The sequence below is a fragment of the Molothrus ater genome, chromosome 3, assembly GCF_012460135.2.
Source record: "Molothrus ater isolate BHLD 08-10-18 breed brown headed cowbird chromosome 3, BPBGC_Mater_1.1, whole genome shotgun sequence".
Classification (NCBI taxonomy): domain Eukaryota; kingdom Metazoa; phylum Chordata; class Aves; order Passeriformes; family Icteridae; genus Molothrus; species Molothrus ater.
Window position 1 is genome coordinate 4,817,172 of NC_050480.2, and position 13,838 is coordinate 4,831,009.

The following is a 13,838-nucleotide window of genomic DNA, read 5'->3' on the forward strand; positions in this document are numbered from 1 at the left end:
TTTCTGAAGGAAATTTTGGTGAGTAAGGTTGGTGGGAGAGCTGCCCACCCCCTTCTGGGTCCACTCTACCTTCCCACCAGCCCTTCTCCCTAAATCCAAAGCCCTTGGAGCCATCTCAAAATGGGAATGGGGTGTCCTGCAAGCTGACAGTTTGCAATTAATTCCCAGCACAATGAGAGCTCTAAAGCACTTTGCTGAGGGACCTGGGTCTGTGCCAAAGCCTTTCCCAGCTCCTGACACCCATGGGAATGGAGTTGTTGGTATTCCCAGAGGGAATGTGTGGAGGTGAGGGAGAGTGTTACAGCCTCTCTGCCTCTGAAATGGATTGGGATGGATGTAGGAGAGCCTGGCCGATCGGATATCCAGGAATCCAGGGCTGCCAGCAACCTGAGCTGCCTGAGTGGCCCAGGGTCAGCCTGCTGACCTCCAGAGGCCCTGCCAGCATTCCTGCTCCATGCTGGGAGCACCAGGAATGACGGACAGCCCAGACCAACACCCTGCCAGGGAAAAAGAGCTCCCGTACTAGTTCATGCGCTTCCTGCACGGCTCCACTCGCTCCTCTGCTCCTGCATGGATGAATTCCTGCTGCCTCAGGGGGCTCTGGGGCTGGGAAGAGTCCAGCTGTGCTGCTGGATGATCCTGGGAGGCGTTCCTGCTGCAGGCATTCTGCGAGGCACCTCAGGATGTCCGTGTCAATTCCAGGGATAACCCAGAGCTGTGTGACAAGGTAGTGTGCCTTGGCCGACCAGTACCACACCATGCCTTCCAGGTGGGGATCCCCAGGGTCCTGGCAGGGATCCCCAGTGTCCTGGTGGCTCTGGAAGTGCCGCCGGGCACTTCCCACCACGTCAGCCGTGAGGAGCAGGAGGTGGTCAGCCATGGATAGCAGGTCGGGCTGTGATGTCAGTTGAGCACCGGCCCCCAGAGCACCCTGGAGGGTGTTTCTGACCCTCTGGACATCAGCCATGAGCTGATTTGCCTTCTCCTCAAAACCTTCTTTGCTCCTCTGCCTCTCCTCTTGGGGGAGGTTGGACAGAGCTGCTCCAACCACATCTTGGATGAGCTGCAGCTGTTCCTTGTTGACCCTTTCCATGTGGAGCAACAACGCCTTGGCCCTGAGGGCCACATCCCTCTGCAGGAGCTTGAAGCGTGTGGCCAAGCTGGCAGTAGGCAGTGGGGAGAGCAGGAGGGTGTTGGACACATCCAGCAGCGCTTCCATGAGCACCTGGATCTCCTCCCGGAGCACCAGGATTTCTCTGGCACCGTGATCTCCAGGGCAGGATAAGTAGGAGAGTCGGGCAGCCTCCTGCAACCTGAGGGAATTCTCAGCCACAGCAGCCAGGAGGCTCCGTGGGCCAACCTTGTTCCTCACGGCTCTGCTCAGCTCCCTCAGGAACAGGACATCCCTGCCCACGAACTGATCCACGGCATCCAGCAGGACACGCATGCCAATGGCCCACCGGACACCGTGCAGCTCCAGGATGGCCTTTTCCATCCCACAGGATTCCCCGAAGGACACTGCCTTCTCCAGGAACCCTTTGGTGTTCAGCTGAGCACGGGAAAACTTGGCTTGGAGCTGCAGAAAGCTCTCTTGGACACGAGAGGGATTGGGATTTCCCCTACTGCAGGCTGTGCCTGCAATGCCTCCTGCCGCCTGCACTGCTCCCGCTAAACCCAGCAGGGTCTCATCCAAAGCCTGCTTCCCTCTTGGAAAGTCACCTGACAGGATAAATCCAAGCACTTGCTGGGCCAGACCATTCCAAGAGCCTGCCACAGCTGCCAGGCACTCCCGAGTCTCCTGGATCCTTCCCGAGAGCCTGAGTGCCATTTGGAGAAGCCTGCCTGGAGCAGGGAGCTGCCCAGGGGCTGTTTCTGTGGCCAGGCTGATGATCCTTGGGGTAAGTGCCTTGATATCCCAGTGCTGCTCCAGCACCTGGAGCTGGGGGGGTTCAGCCACAGGCAGCGCTTCCCGTGCTGCTTCCACATATCCATCGGAGAGCTCCAGCAGGATGGAGCAGGCAGCACGGACAGTGTCCATGTCACCAGCCTGGGATGCTCCCAGGAGAGCTGTGACGACTGGGTGTGTATCCCCTTTCCATGGATCCAGGTGGAGGTTAGCTGGTGGTGAAGACGGATGACTTTGGATATCTCCTTGGAACGCTGCCTCATCGGTGCTGGTTCGTGTCCCAGCATGGGATGGGCTGAGCTCCAGCCCCTTTTCCACCCTGGTGCTCCGCACTTGCTCCCGGAGCGGGCTGAGGATCTCCGGGTGGTTGGACCCATCCAGCCCTGCTTGGACACGGAGAGCAGAGTCCATCAGGGAGCTGGCTGCCTGGGAAAAAGCACCCTGGCTTTGGAGGCAGGAAAACCTTCCTGGGATGAGGGCCGTGACTGCTCCCAGCTCCAGGATGGATTTGGCCAATTGCTCCACCCACACCAGCAAACCATTCCTGAAGATGGGATCTGTGGTCCTGTCCACGTGCCGGGTGGAGGCTCCCACCACCCAGCGCGCCCAGCCCATGAGGCGAGCGCTGTGCCAGGAGAATCCCTCAGGATCCCAGCATTCCAGTGCTGCTTCACACCATTCCTTTTGCTTGGCCAGCTCCAGGATGGATAACTCAAGGAATTCCCTCATGCCGATGGTCTCCTCAAAGCAGCACAGAAGGCTGTTGGTGGCTCTGGCCCAGGCACAGCACAGGGCCTGGAGCTGCTCCTTGGTATTTCCACTTGTTTCCATGAGCAGGGAAGGGAGACTGGCCAGGAGGCTCCGCAAGTGCTCCACGCCCTCCCGGATTTCCCTGGCGGTTTGGGCCTTGGCACACCTGGCCAGGAGCAGATCGGCCGCTCGGAGTATCCGCTGGGCCTGAGCGAAGAAGGCGGCAATCAGGGGCTGGAGCTTCCTTAAAACTCCTCCTGGTCCTGCTGGACAACATCCTGAATGGGCAAGGCTAAGGGCACCTTCAACCAGCTGCCTCAGGGGCTCCTTCTCCTCGAAGAATCCATCCAGGATTTGGCACAGCGTGGCCCTGAGCGCTGCTCGGTCCAGGTTTTCCAGCTCCTCCCTCAAGCTGTGACATTCCCGCTCCAGTGCCTGTTCTCCCTTGCCCTCTCTCCGGCTCATGTGGCTGCAGATGCTCCTCCTCAGCTGCAGCAGGGCCCAGCAATGTTCCACCAGCTCCAGCTGCAGATCCGGCCTGGATAACTCTGCCAGCAGCATTCCATGGAGAATGACCACTTCCAAGTGGGAGCTGAACCCGCCCTCAGAGAGGCTCAGGGGGTCAGGGTGGGAGAGGAGAGCCTGGAGCCTGCTCACCTGCTGGGAGAAGATCCCACTCCTGTCCTGGGGCTCCGTGAGCATGGAGAGGAGCTCCCTGATGGTCCTCTCCATCAGCTGGAAAACAGAATCCTGGGAGAGGTCAGCTTGGCTATCCCTGGAACGTGTCAGGGCTGTGTGGATGAGTGAGACGCACTTGTGGAGCAGCTGCAGGGTCTGGGCCAAGCTCTTCCCTGCAGGACAATCCTGGAGTTCCTGGAGGCGCTTGGCTGTCAGGCGGCTCAGCAGGAGCACGGCCTCAGAAAAGGGCTGGAATGCAGCCAGCAGCCCTGGAGTGTCCCGGGCATCCCGCAGCACGCTCAGGCATTCCAGGAGCCAGCTGGCAGCACCACTGATCCTCCTCATCCCTGCAGCCTCTTCCAGCTGAAGGATCTAACCAGGAAACAAGGCAGAAAAGATGCTCAGGTCAGGAATTCTCATTCCCTTTCCATTCCTGGAGGGGGAAGGAGTGGTTTGCTCCATGGATCTTGCTCATGTCCCTTCCCGGCGTCCCCTCACCTTTGCTGTCTCCATCAGACTCCTCCTGGCGGCCGCTGCCAGGTGCTCTCGGTGCCGAGGGCTGTCCGGATGCTCCTGGAGCTGGAATGCTGCCAGCACCACGTCCCTCCCAGCCTGGAGCAGGGATTCACCCACAGGACACATCTCCGTGCTCCCTTCCTCGCTGGAATCCTCGGACAGCCTGGAATGGAAGGACTGGGCTCAGCACTAATCCCCACTCCCAATCCTGCCTCTCCAGGGGGATGCAGGCTCCCTCTTTCCACCTCTTCCCAGCCCCCAAATCCACCCGGGAGACTCCCATCCAGCTCACCTCCTTGCCACAGCAGCGAGTTCTTCCATAGCTTTGGCTAATTTTCCTGCCTTTTCCCTCAAAGTGGGAAAGGTCCGACAAATCCCATCTTCTCGTTGCAGGGCGAGGAGGAGGTGGCAAAGCTCCACAGCCATAGGGCAGAGAATTCCCTGGATAGCTTTGTTTTCTATTGGGAGCCCAAGCTCAGAGAGAGAAAAAGGTTCCATGTCGTCCTGCCTGGAAAAGGGAAAAACCCCTGGGGTTAATTTGGATCCAGCGTGGAACAGTTTTCCAGCAAGCTTGGATAGGGATGGCAGTTCCTGGCTTGGGAAACGCTCCCGGCTTTAATTTCGCTCAGCCCTGAAACCAGGTCACTCACCTGGAATTCCTGGGACACCGGAGCCGGGATTTCCTTTCCCGGGGGAGCATCACAGGGTGTTCCCGGCACTGCAGAGCCGGCATTCCCTCACAGGGAGGGATTCGGGACAGCGGAGCCGGGGAGAGCGCGAGGTCTTTCCTGCCCAGTTCCCGCGGTTCCCGGGACGCCATGCGGGACGTTCCCATGGGAGCGACGCCGGGATGCGCCAGTGTCGCCATGGAGACAGCGGGCGCGGGGTGATGTCGTGATGCTGCGCGCCGGCCGCGGGGCACGCCGGGAGTTGTAGTTCGACCGGTTGTTCGCGTCATGGGATTCCCTCGACCCGGGTGCGCAGGGGAGGGATCAGGCAGGAATATCCATCCCAGTTTTCCCCGTACAGGGCTCACTCCTTCCAAGGGCCTTTTTGAACAACTCAAATGTGCGCTCATGTAAGGGGGGGCAGGACACAGGTGACCCTTCTCCTGATTATCCTTAGTGTGGAATATTCCCAGGAAAGTGTAGCTTCCCTCCCGGGAATCTGAGTTTACAGGTGAGGTAATTCCCTGGAAACTCGGAGAGTGACATAAATGACCTTCAGGATAAGGACTGATCTGCTGCCACAGATCCCACCTCCAGCTGGGATCCCGCTCCCATTCCCACAGCCATCTTTTGATTTGGCTCCCGAAGGAATCCCGCTTTGGGAACAGCCCGAGGGCCGCGGCTGCGCGGGTCCCACCCGCCGGGAGGAGCCGCTCATCCCCGATCCCGGCCGGATCCCGCATCCCGCATCCTGCGCGCGCCCCGCCCCGCGTACGCGCCCGGCGCGCTCCCGGTGCCGCGGCGGCGGAGGAGGAGGAGGAGGAGGAAGGAAGGAGAGCAGGAAAAGCGGGAGCGATGGACAGCGCCGGCAAGGAGCGGGAGGCCGTGCAGCTCATGGCGGAGGCCGAGAAGCGGGTCAAGGGCTCGCACTCCTTCCTGCGGGGGCTCTTCGGGTGAGCGGCCCCGCATCCCCCCCGCCCGGATCCCGCATTCCCCTTCCCACCTCCTGCTCCCCCCTTCCAACCTCCTGCATCTCCCCTCCCTTCCCCGGCTCTGGATCCCCCTCTCCAGCTCTTGCCCCCCTTCACACCCCCATTCCCAGCTCCTGAATCACCCCCTGAGCCCCCGGCCCCCCTCCCATCTCCTGCATCCCTTCCTTCCCCATCTCCTACATCCGCCCCCTTCCCTATTTCCTGCCCCCCTTTCCCTTCTCCTCCATCCTCCCCTTCCCGACTTCTTCCTCCTTTTTCCCAACTCCTGTCCCCCAGTGTGGGTGAGAGTCTTCCTTATCCCTGCCAGAGCACGGAGGGGGGGCACACGGAGCGCTCCCATCCCGATCCAAACGCGGATTCCCCTGGATCAGCCCCTCCTGGCCATTCCTGGTCACAGGGATGTGACGGGCGCGCTCGGCCTCTGCGGCTCCTGTCCCCTCCCCGCGCTCATCCCGGCCTTATCCCGGGGGGAATCATCTCCCGGCATCCCCGGGGCTCGCCCTGGCACGGATGGGCTCTCCCGAACCCCAGGGAACCCCGGAACCCCAATACTACGGCCGGCGTTATCCCAGAAAATGGCAGAGCGTCCTTTTCCCTGGGCCTGGCTGCTCCGGGCTCGCTGTTCCTGGGGGTGTGCCTGGAAACGGGGTGGTTTGGCCACCTCGCTCCTGCTTTTCTTCCGTTTTTGTTTTTTTTTTTTTTAAGGAAAGAACATTCCCGGAGCGATGCTCTGTGGAGGCCGGGAGGTTTTTATCCATCAGCCCGGAAAAATCGGCTGCGGCCGCCCGAAAATCCACAAGTTTTAAATAGAAATTTCTCTCTGGCCTCCGGCAGATTAATCAGTCAGGGCCTGCTCCAGGAGCGTAATCCGGGTGGCAAATTCCTGAAAATCCTTGGAGGGAACAGGCAGAGATTTCAAGAGAGGAATTTTTAATTTTCAGGGCTAAAAACAGATGGAGGGAAAAAAAGAGGAAGGAAAGGTGGGGGGGGTGGGGGTGACTCGGCTCTTGGCATCTTCCCTGCAAACGGGATGTCCAGGATTCCCAGTGCCGGCCAAATGCCTTCTTCCCACTTGGGCTCTTCCTGGAATTGCTCCATCACCTTGCACAAGAGCTGTTATTCCTTTATTTCTAAGTTTTTGGGATTAAAAGGCTGGGACCTGCTCTGTTCCAGGGGCCTTTCCGAGTGTAGCATTCCTCGGTGCTGCCTCCATTGGCTTTGGCTCATGCCAGAGGTGCCTTCCAAGGGCAAGGAGGGATCCAAAAATCCCTCCTGTGCTTCCAAACCGACCGTGCTTGGCTGCCAGAGGGAGAGAGTGAGGGGAGAAAAGTGCCAGAATTCCCAGGGGATGGAAAAGAATATTGAATAATCCCTGTTGTGGGGTTGATTTAAGAGCAGTATGGATGTGGCACCTGGGGACATGGATTTGGGGGAATGCTGGATTCATGGGCTCGAGGGATTTTCCGACCTTAAGGATTCTGGGATTCCTTTTTTTCTGTGGGAGCAGAGCCTGATCCCACCTGGCTCCTGTCAGGGAGTTATGGAGAGCAAGGAGATCCCCCAGAGCTTCATTTTTTCCCCAGAGTTTCCATGAAAAATCTGCATTTCCTTTCCAAAAATGGAATCTGACCTTTGGCATCTTGGAATTCTGGGAGAGCCCCCAAATCCAGCATTCCCCTTTCAGTGTTCTCACATAGGGATGGGATCAGCCTCACAGAGCCTGAAGAGGCCAAGATTCCCAATTCCCAATCCCAGTTTTGGCTCTGGAGCCGTTCCCTCCCAGCCTGGCCTCAGGAGCATTCCCGCTTCATTCCAGGGGCAACACCCGGGTGGAGGAGGCCTGTGAGATGTACACCAGGGCTGCCAACATGTTCAAGATCGCCAAAAACTGGAGTGGTGAGTCCCAAATCCTGGGATCTGGGGGGCGTGGGTGATCCCAGACCGCTCAAACGTCTTCCTGTGAATTTTTCCATGGGGAATGGTCTCTGTGTCCGTGCAATTCCTATTTAAATACTGGGAGAGTGGACAAAGGGAATGAGCTGAAGGATCTTGGAGGAATTTTAAGATGCCAGCTGGTGATCCTGCTTGGGAAGCCCTCATCCCTGAGTCTCCCCAGGTCCTGGAAGCAGCGCATTCCCGCTCACTCATGGGATTCACGGGATGGGTATTCCCTCTTTTCCAGCGGCAGGAAATGCCTTTTGCCAGGCAGCCAAGCTGCACATGCAGCTCCAGAGCAAGCACGACTCAGCCACCAGCTTTGTGGATGCTGGGAATGCCTACAAAAAAGCAGATCCGCAAGGTAAGGCAGCGGGACCCGGCAGCAGCCAGGGATGTGGGATTGCTCCGAGCCAAACGCTCGCTGCTGGGACAGCCGCATTCCTGCTTTTCCAGAAGGTGCTTTGGGATGATGCAGGAGGTCAGCGCTAGCCTGGCGTCTCCTCTTGGTGTTTGTTGGGATTTGGGATGCTGAAGGGTGTTTGGGACTTTTGGCAGCTTCCATCCTGGTTTGGCTTGGCTTTAGGGAATGGCTTCCTGAGGAATGGCTTCAGGCACTCACTGGGCTGGATTGCAGGAGGAGCCCTGCCATGTTCCCGAGGCTTTCCCCAGTCCTGGCCTTTGTTGGGATGAGAATAAAGGATCTGGGATTCTTTCAACCGGGCTGTGATTTTTGGGAAGGTCTCCAATCCACTTTTCCCTAGCTAGATCTGGAAGCAAACCCCCCACCTCCCACCAGCATTATCCCAGGACACATGGGAACAAACTCAGGCTGGATAACACCCTTTTAGAGTGGCGAAACTCCCAAATTCCCTGGAAAACAGCAGCGTTTTGGAGTTGATCCCTTGAAGTTTGCTCCATTGGGTGATGCAGGCAGCAAACTCGGGGTTGGGTCATCCCGGTGTTTGTTCCCTTTGGGAATTGCTGGGGGTGCTGGGGCTGAGGTCACTGCAGAGCCCTGCTCTGTGGGCAGCTATTCCCTGGAGCAGGTGCCGGGTGGGTTTGGGAACGGGAGGTGGCTGACGCTGTTGTCTCTCACACACGCTGCAGAGGCCATCAACTGCTTAAACGCAGCCATCGATATCTACACGGACATGGTAAGGCCCCGCTCCCGGGAACGCCGCGCGGCTTCCCGGGAACGCCGCGCCTCATCCCGCTCCCCTCCCGTCCCCAGGGCCGTTTCACCATCGCCGCCAAGCACCACATCACCATCGCTGAGATCTACGAGGCCGAGCTGGTGGACATCGAGAAGGTGAGGGGACACGTTGGTGACAGCATCAGTGACGTCACCGGCGGCCCTGGCACGGCTTTCCCGGAAAACTTGTGGTTGCCACATCCCGGGAAGTGTCCAAGGCCAAGCTGGAGCAGGCTGGGATGGTGAAAGTCGTTCCCCCCAGTGGAAGGAGATCACAGTTGAGGTCACTTCCAGCCCAAACCACTCTGGGATTTCCTTGCTCTGAGCTCAACAATTCCCTTCTCCCATCCAGCGCTAGAATTCTTGGGGTAGGTGCAATCCAGCCCTGAGTTGGAGTTAGTGGTTTTCCCAGCCTGGAGGCTTTCATGGAGCAATCCCAAGTCTCTGGTGTGTCCCTGTGCCAGCAGCACTGGCCGAACGCGCCAGAGAGAATCCATCTCGGTGTTTCCCACTGGAAAAGCTCTTTGGAAGTGTCATGGAGCCATTTTAGTCACTTTTAGTTCCCACGTCAGCATTGATTCCCTCGTTCCCAATTCCAAACTCCCTGAGCAGGAATCCTGCTGCGGATCTCCTGCTGGAATTTTGCAGGATAAACCTGGATGAGATTTAGGGGTTATTTTCCAGGCAAGGATTCCTTCCTCAGCTCCGCTCCATTGGATCCCATCTCTCTCCCTGAATGTTGGTGCTGTTCCCTGGCTGCTTTATCCCAGGGTGACTGATCCCACATTTCCGTCCCCAGGCCATCGCACACTACGAGCAGGCTGCGGATTACTACAAGGGAGAGGAATCCAACAGGCAAGTCCTTGGGATCAGTGGGAAGGGCTGGAACAGGGATCCCTCCCTGGGACAGGGATCCATCCCAGACACTCCCACAACCAGCACACTTCTAATTTGGGCTGTTCCAAGAAAATTCCTCTAAATCCCAGCTGTGGGTTCCCACTTCTCTCTCTGGGAAGGGGTGCTGGGGGCATGGGCTGGTGAATTCCTGGGATTCAGGGCCTGATTTTTGGGATGTGGTTGCAGCTCAGCCAACAAGTGTCTGCTGAAGGTGGCGGCCTATGCGGCGCAGCTGGAGCAGTACCAGAAAGCCATCGAGATCTACGAGCAGGTCAGGAGCCAAATCCCATGGGAATTGCACCTCTTCCCAAGGAAAAGGGCCCAGGGGTTGCAAAACTGCCAGAATCAGGGAATTGTTTAGGCTGGAAAAGCTCTCTGAGGTCAGAGTCCCACTGTTCCCTCCGCATGGCCAAGTGTCCCTATGTGCCACATCCATGATTTTCAGTGTTTCCAGGAAAAGGTTGGGAGAAATCCATAAAAATTCCCCTTTGAATGTATTTTCAACTCCCTTTGGCAGAAAATTCCCTCCTGGATTTATCAACTCTGTCTTTTGTTGGATATTTTCCTGCAAATACCAACAGTGCTGCTTGGTGCATCCAGAGGGTTAATCCTGCAGCATCTTTTTCCCAGATGGATTTGTTTTTCCATTTCCTCATCAACCAAGGATCAGCCTGGTGGGATCTGACTTCCCTTGGGATGAGTTCAAAACCTCCCTGCTTTCCAACAGCTTTTTGACATTTTTTCCATGCCTTTATTTCCCAGCCCTGTGTCTCAGGTGGAATATGAATCGGTTTAATCCAGGCTTTCTTTTCCCTTTTTTCCATGTTTTTTTTTTTTTTTGTCCAGGTGGGAACAAACACGATGGATAACCCTTTGCTCAAGTACAGCGCCAAAGAATATTTCTTCAAAGCTGCCCTGTGCCACTTCATCGTGGATGAGCTGAATGCCAAGGTCAGTTATCCCAGAATTCCCAATTCCTCCTCACCAGCCTCAGCCGGCTGGGAGAAGCTTGATGGGCTCACAGCTATTACCCCCAAATCCCTGATCCCTCCTCAGCAGTGGCTGGAATTCTTGATGTGCCACTGTCACGTTGGATTCTTGGTGGATACTTTCCTAAGTTTGAGGATGGGAAGGCAAATCCTGGGGAAAAAAAATAGGAATGGTGTGCGAAGGGATCTCTTCTCTCTTCCAGCTTGCATTGGAGAAATACGAAGAAATGTTCCCGGCTTTCACAGATTCCCGGGAATGCAAGCTATTGAAAGTGAGTATCCAGGGGGATTTCCCACTTTTCCAGGGGTTTTCTCCTTTATCCCAGCATTTTAAAGGACATCAGCCTCACTTTTCCCTGGGTTTGGCCCAGATTCCTGTTTGTGGTGGTGCTCTTCACAGGTCTCTGTTCCCTGGGATGAGATGCCAGAGCAAGAACATGCAGTAATAGAGCATTCCCTAATTTTTCCTGGTGTTTTCCCAGAAACTGCTGGAAGCTCACGAGGAGCAGAACAGTGAGGCCTACACCGAGGCTGTGAGTACTCATGGGTGCACTTGAGAATGCTGCTTCTTCCTTCTCTTTTTTGGGATGCCTGTGCCCTGCAGAGAGGGGCTGGGGACAGCTGCTCCAGCAAGGTCCCAGCTTCCTCCTGTAACATTCCTGGGTTTTCATGGAGAGTTCCGATCCTGCCTGGGTTTGGGCCAGCTCCCTTGGTGTTTGACAGGAGCTTAAAGAGCTCGGGTTGGGTTTGGAGAGACTTTTCTCTGGACTGTGGCCCTGTGCCTTTTCCTTTTTTCCCCTTTTTTTTCCCTCTATTCCCTTTTCTTCTGCTGCTTTCCATTGTTTCCCCCCCACTTCTTTTTTTTTTTGCCCTTCCTCTTTTTCAGCCCCTTCCCTTTTTCTTTCTTTCCCTTCCTCCTTTCTGCTGCCCTTTCCCCTTCTTTCCTTTCCTTTCCTTTCCTTTCCTTTCCTTTCCTTTCCTTTCCTTTCCTTTCCTTTCCTTTCCTTTCCTTTCCTTTCCTTTCCTTTCCTTTTTCCCCTTACTGTTTTTCCTTTCCCTTGTTTTTCCCCACTTTCCCCTTGCATTTTCCCCCCCTTCCTCCTTGTTTTTTTCCTTCTTGTTTTTTCCCCCTCATTTCCTGCCCCCCCTTCCCCTTGGCTCTTTCTCTTTCTCCTCTTCCTCTTTTCCTCATCTTCCCCTTTATCCTCTCTTCCCCTTTTCCACCCTTCCCCTTGTTTTGCCCTTGTTTCACCTTTGACTTTGTTTCCCTTTATTCCCTTTTCCACTTATTTTTTCCCTCCCTTTCCCCTTGTTTCCCCCCCCCTTTCCCTTTATTGTTTTTTTGCATCCCCCCCTCCGTTTTCTCTCCTTTTCCCTCCTTCCCTTTATTCCAAGGACAAGCCCATGAGTGCCACTCCCCCCCTCCCATCCCTGTCGCATTCCCGCCTCGTTCCCTTTCCCGTCCGCTCCCTGATCCACGTTTTTGCCGGTGCCAGGTGAAGGAATTCGACTCCATCTCGCGGCTGGATCAGTGGCTCACCACGATGCTGCTGCGCATCAAGAAAACCATCCAGGGCGAGGGCGACGGCGACCTCAAGTGACGCCCGCGGGCCCTTCCCGCCTCCAGCCGAGGACTTTTCGGGAATTCCCGACCCAATCCCGCGCTTTCTTTCGTCGCTTCCCACTCCCATGGCTCACTGTGTTTCTTTAGCCCCCGCTCTGTGGTGACGCTCCGGGCGGATGCCAGGCTGGAGAAGCCCTTGGAGCGGAATTCCTCCTTCTCCTCCTCGGGTTTGGTCCCGCCCATCCCGGTGCCTGCACTCGCAGCTCCCGGTTTTCCTGCTGTTCCGTTGATTCCAGCATGTAAATATTCCATCCGGGCCAGCACAGTACCAATAAGCGCTTCCAGCCCGTTGTGTTCCCGTTTTCCCGTTCTCAAGTGTTGGATACACTTGGATTTGGGGGTCTGGAAATGGTGCTAGGCAGAGGCTTTGGGAATTGGGAATATCCCGCACACCCCCACCACGCCACAGGCATTCCAGGAGCCTAGGATCCATGTCGGCCCTAGGTCCTGGTTGGTTTCCATCTTTCTTGGATTGATTTTCCACTTTAGTTCATGGTGCATCCCATCCCTCCACTTCCAAATAATTCCACCCGAGGAAGGATCTATTTTTGTACCTCACCCTCTGCGTGTGCCGGGCACAATCCCTAAATTCTGACGTGGATCCCATGGGAGCCTTGCTGGAATTCAGGTGGCAGGGGGGCACAGTTTGCTCGGGAAAAGTTGAAAAATTCCTGCAGGAATTCATGGGTGTGTGGTTAAGGAGAGAGGATTGAGCTGCCTGGTTTTTCCAGGATGCGTCGGAGGCGTCGGGAGCCTGTGCAATTTGTCACTCTTTGGGAAGAGTGAAGTCATTAATTGAGGGCTGCTCTGGAGGCTCCAGGCAGCCCCAGCCCCTCTTTCCTCTGGAAGAAGTCAGGTTGGAATGCTGGGCTTTGGATAGAGCTTGGCTCGTTGGGCTCTAAAGTTCTGAAAACCAAAAATCCCGATCCATGCCAAATTCTCCTTGGTTTGGTGTTTTCCCACAGGTCCTTGTGTTCATCCCAAACATCCCAACCAGATGGATAAGTTGGGAGGCAGTGGGGGGGGGGGGGGGGGGGTCTCCCAGCTCCAGGCTTGGAAGCACACAGAATTCATCCATTCCCACCCTTAGGAATGGCTTTATCAGGCGTCCAGCACTGTGAGAGCCGGGATGAGGGGAAGCACAGCTTGGAAGGCTCCACTTTTCCCGGTGTTTTTTCGGTTCTGTTGCCGTTCCCTGTGTCGGTGTTGTAGGACAGGAGGAGCAGGAGGGCTGTTACTCCATCCCTACACCTGGTAGTTGTGTGTGAGTAGCTCCAGCATGTCCTCTGCTGTATCCATGGTGAATTGTGACGGTTCCCAGGTGACAATTCCGCCACTCCCGCTGTATTCCCGCCCCACCTCCATCACTCTCTACTTGGAAAACTTATTTAAGGAAATGGCCTTAGCAAGAATATCATGTTTGGTGTGACTCTGTACATGAATAAAGTGAAAATCATGGATGGAAGGAGGGAGAAGTGGTTCTTCTGAAAAACTCAACAGGCTGGAGCATGGTGGGATGAGGGAGGCTGGGGGGGTGTGATTCCTTCAGGTCCTGTTTGGAATCAGGGAATGGTGTGGGTGGGAAGGGACCTTAAAGCTCATCCTGGTCCAGGGACACCTTCTGCTATCCCAGCTTCCAGGGATGGGGCAGCCACAAATTCTCTGGGAAAACTCTTCCAGGGCCTCCC

General features: G+C 56.2%; 1 protein-coding gene across 1 annotated transcript; it reads left to right on the forward strand.

Moving 5' to 3' along the window:
* The first annotated feature begins 5,295 nt into the window (after window positions 1-5,295).
* Window positions 5,296-13,615, forward strand: NAPB (NSF attachment protein beta). The gene is made up of 11 exons (XM_036380341.2): window positions 5,296-5,471; window positions 7,327-7,406; window positions 7,693-7,809; window positions 8,556-8,602; window positions 8,680-8,757; window positions 9,440-9,495; window positions 9,724-9,808; window positions 10,384-10,488; window positions 10,730-10,798; window positions 11,009-11,059; window positions 12,023-13,615. The coding sequence occupies exons 1-11, from the start codon at window positions 5,374-5,376 to the stop codon at window positions 12,125-12,127; spliced, it is 891 nt and encodes a 296-aa protein (XP_036236234.1). The 5' UTR covers window positions 5,296-5,373; the 3' UTR covers window positions 12,128-13,615.
* Window positions 13,616-13,838: the final 223 nt, after the last annotated feature.

Coding starts and splice junctions, on each gene's coding strand:
- NAPB (XM_036380341.2), top strand. CDS start 5,374: ATGGACAGCGCCGGCAAGGAGCGGGAGGCCGTGCAGCTCATGGCGGAG. Junction 7,407..7,692: donor GATCGCCAAAAACTGGAGTG/GTGAGTCCCAAA, acceptor CCTCTTTTCCAG/CGGCAGGAAATGCCTTTTGC. Junction 7,810..8,555: donor CAAAAAAGCAGATCCGCAAG/GTAAGGCAGCGG, acceptor CACACGCTGCAG/AGGCCATCAACTGCTTAAAC.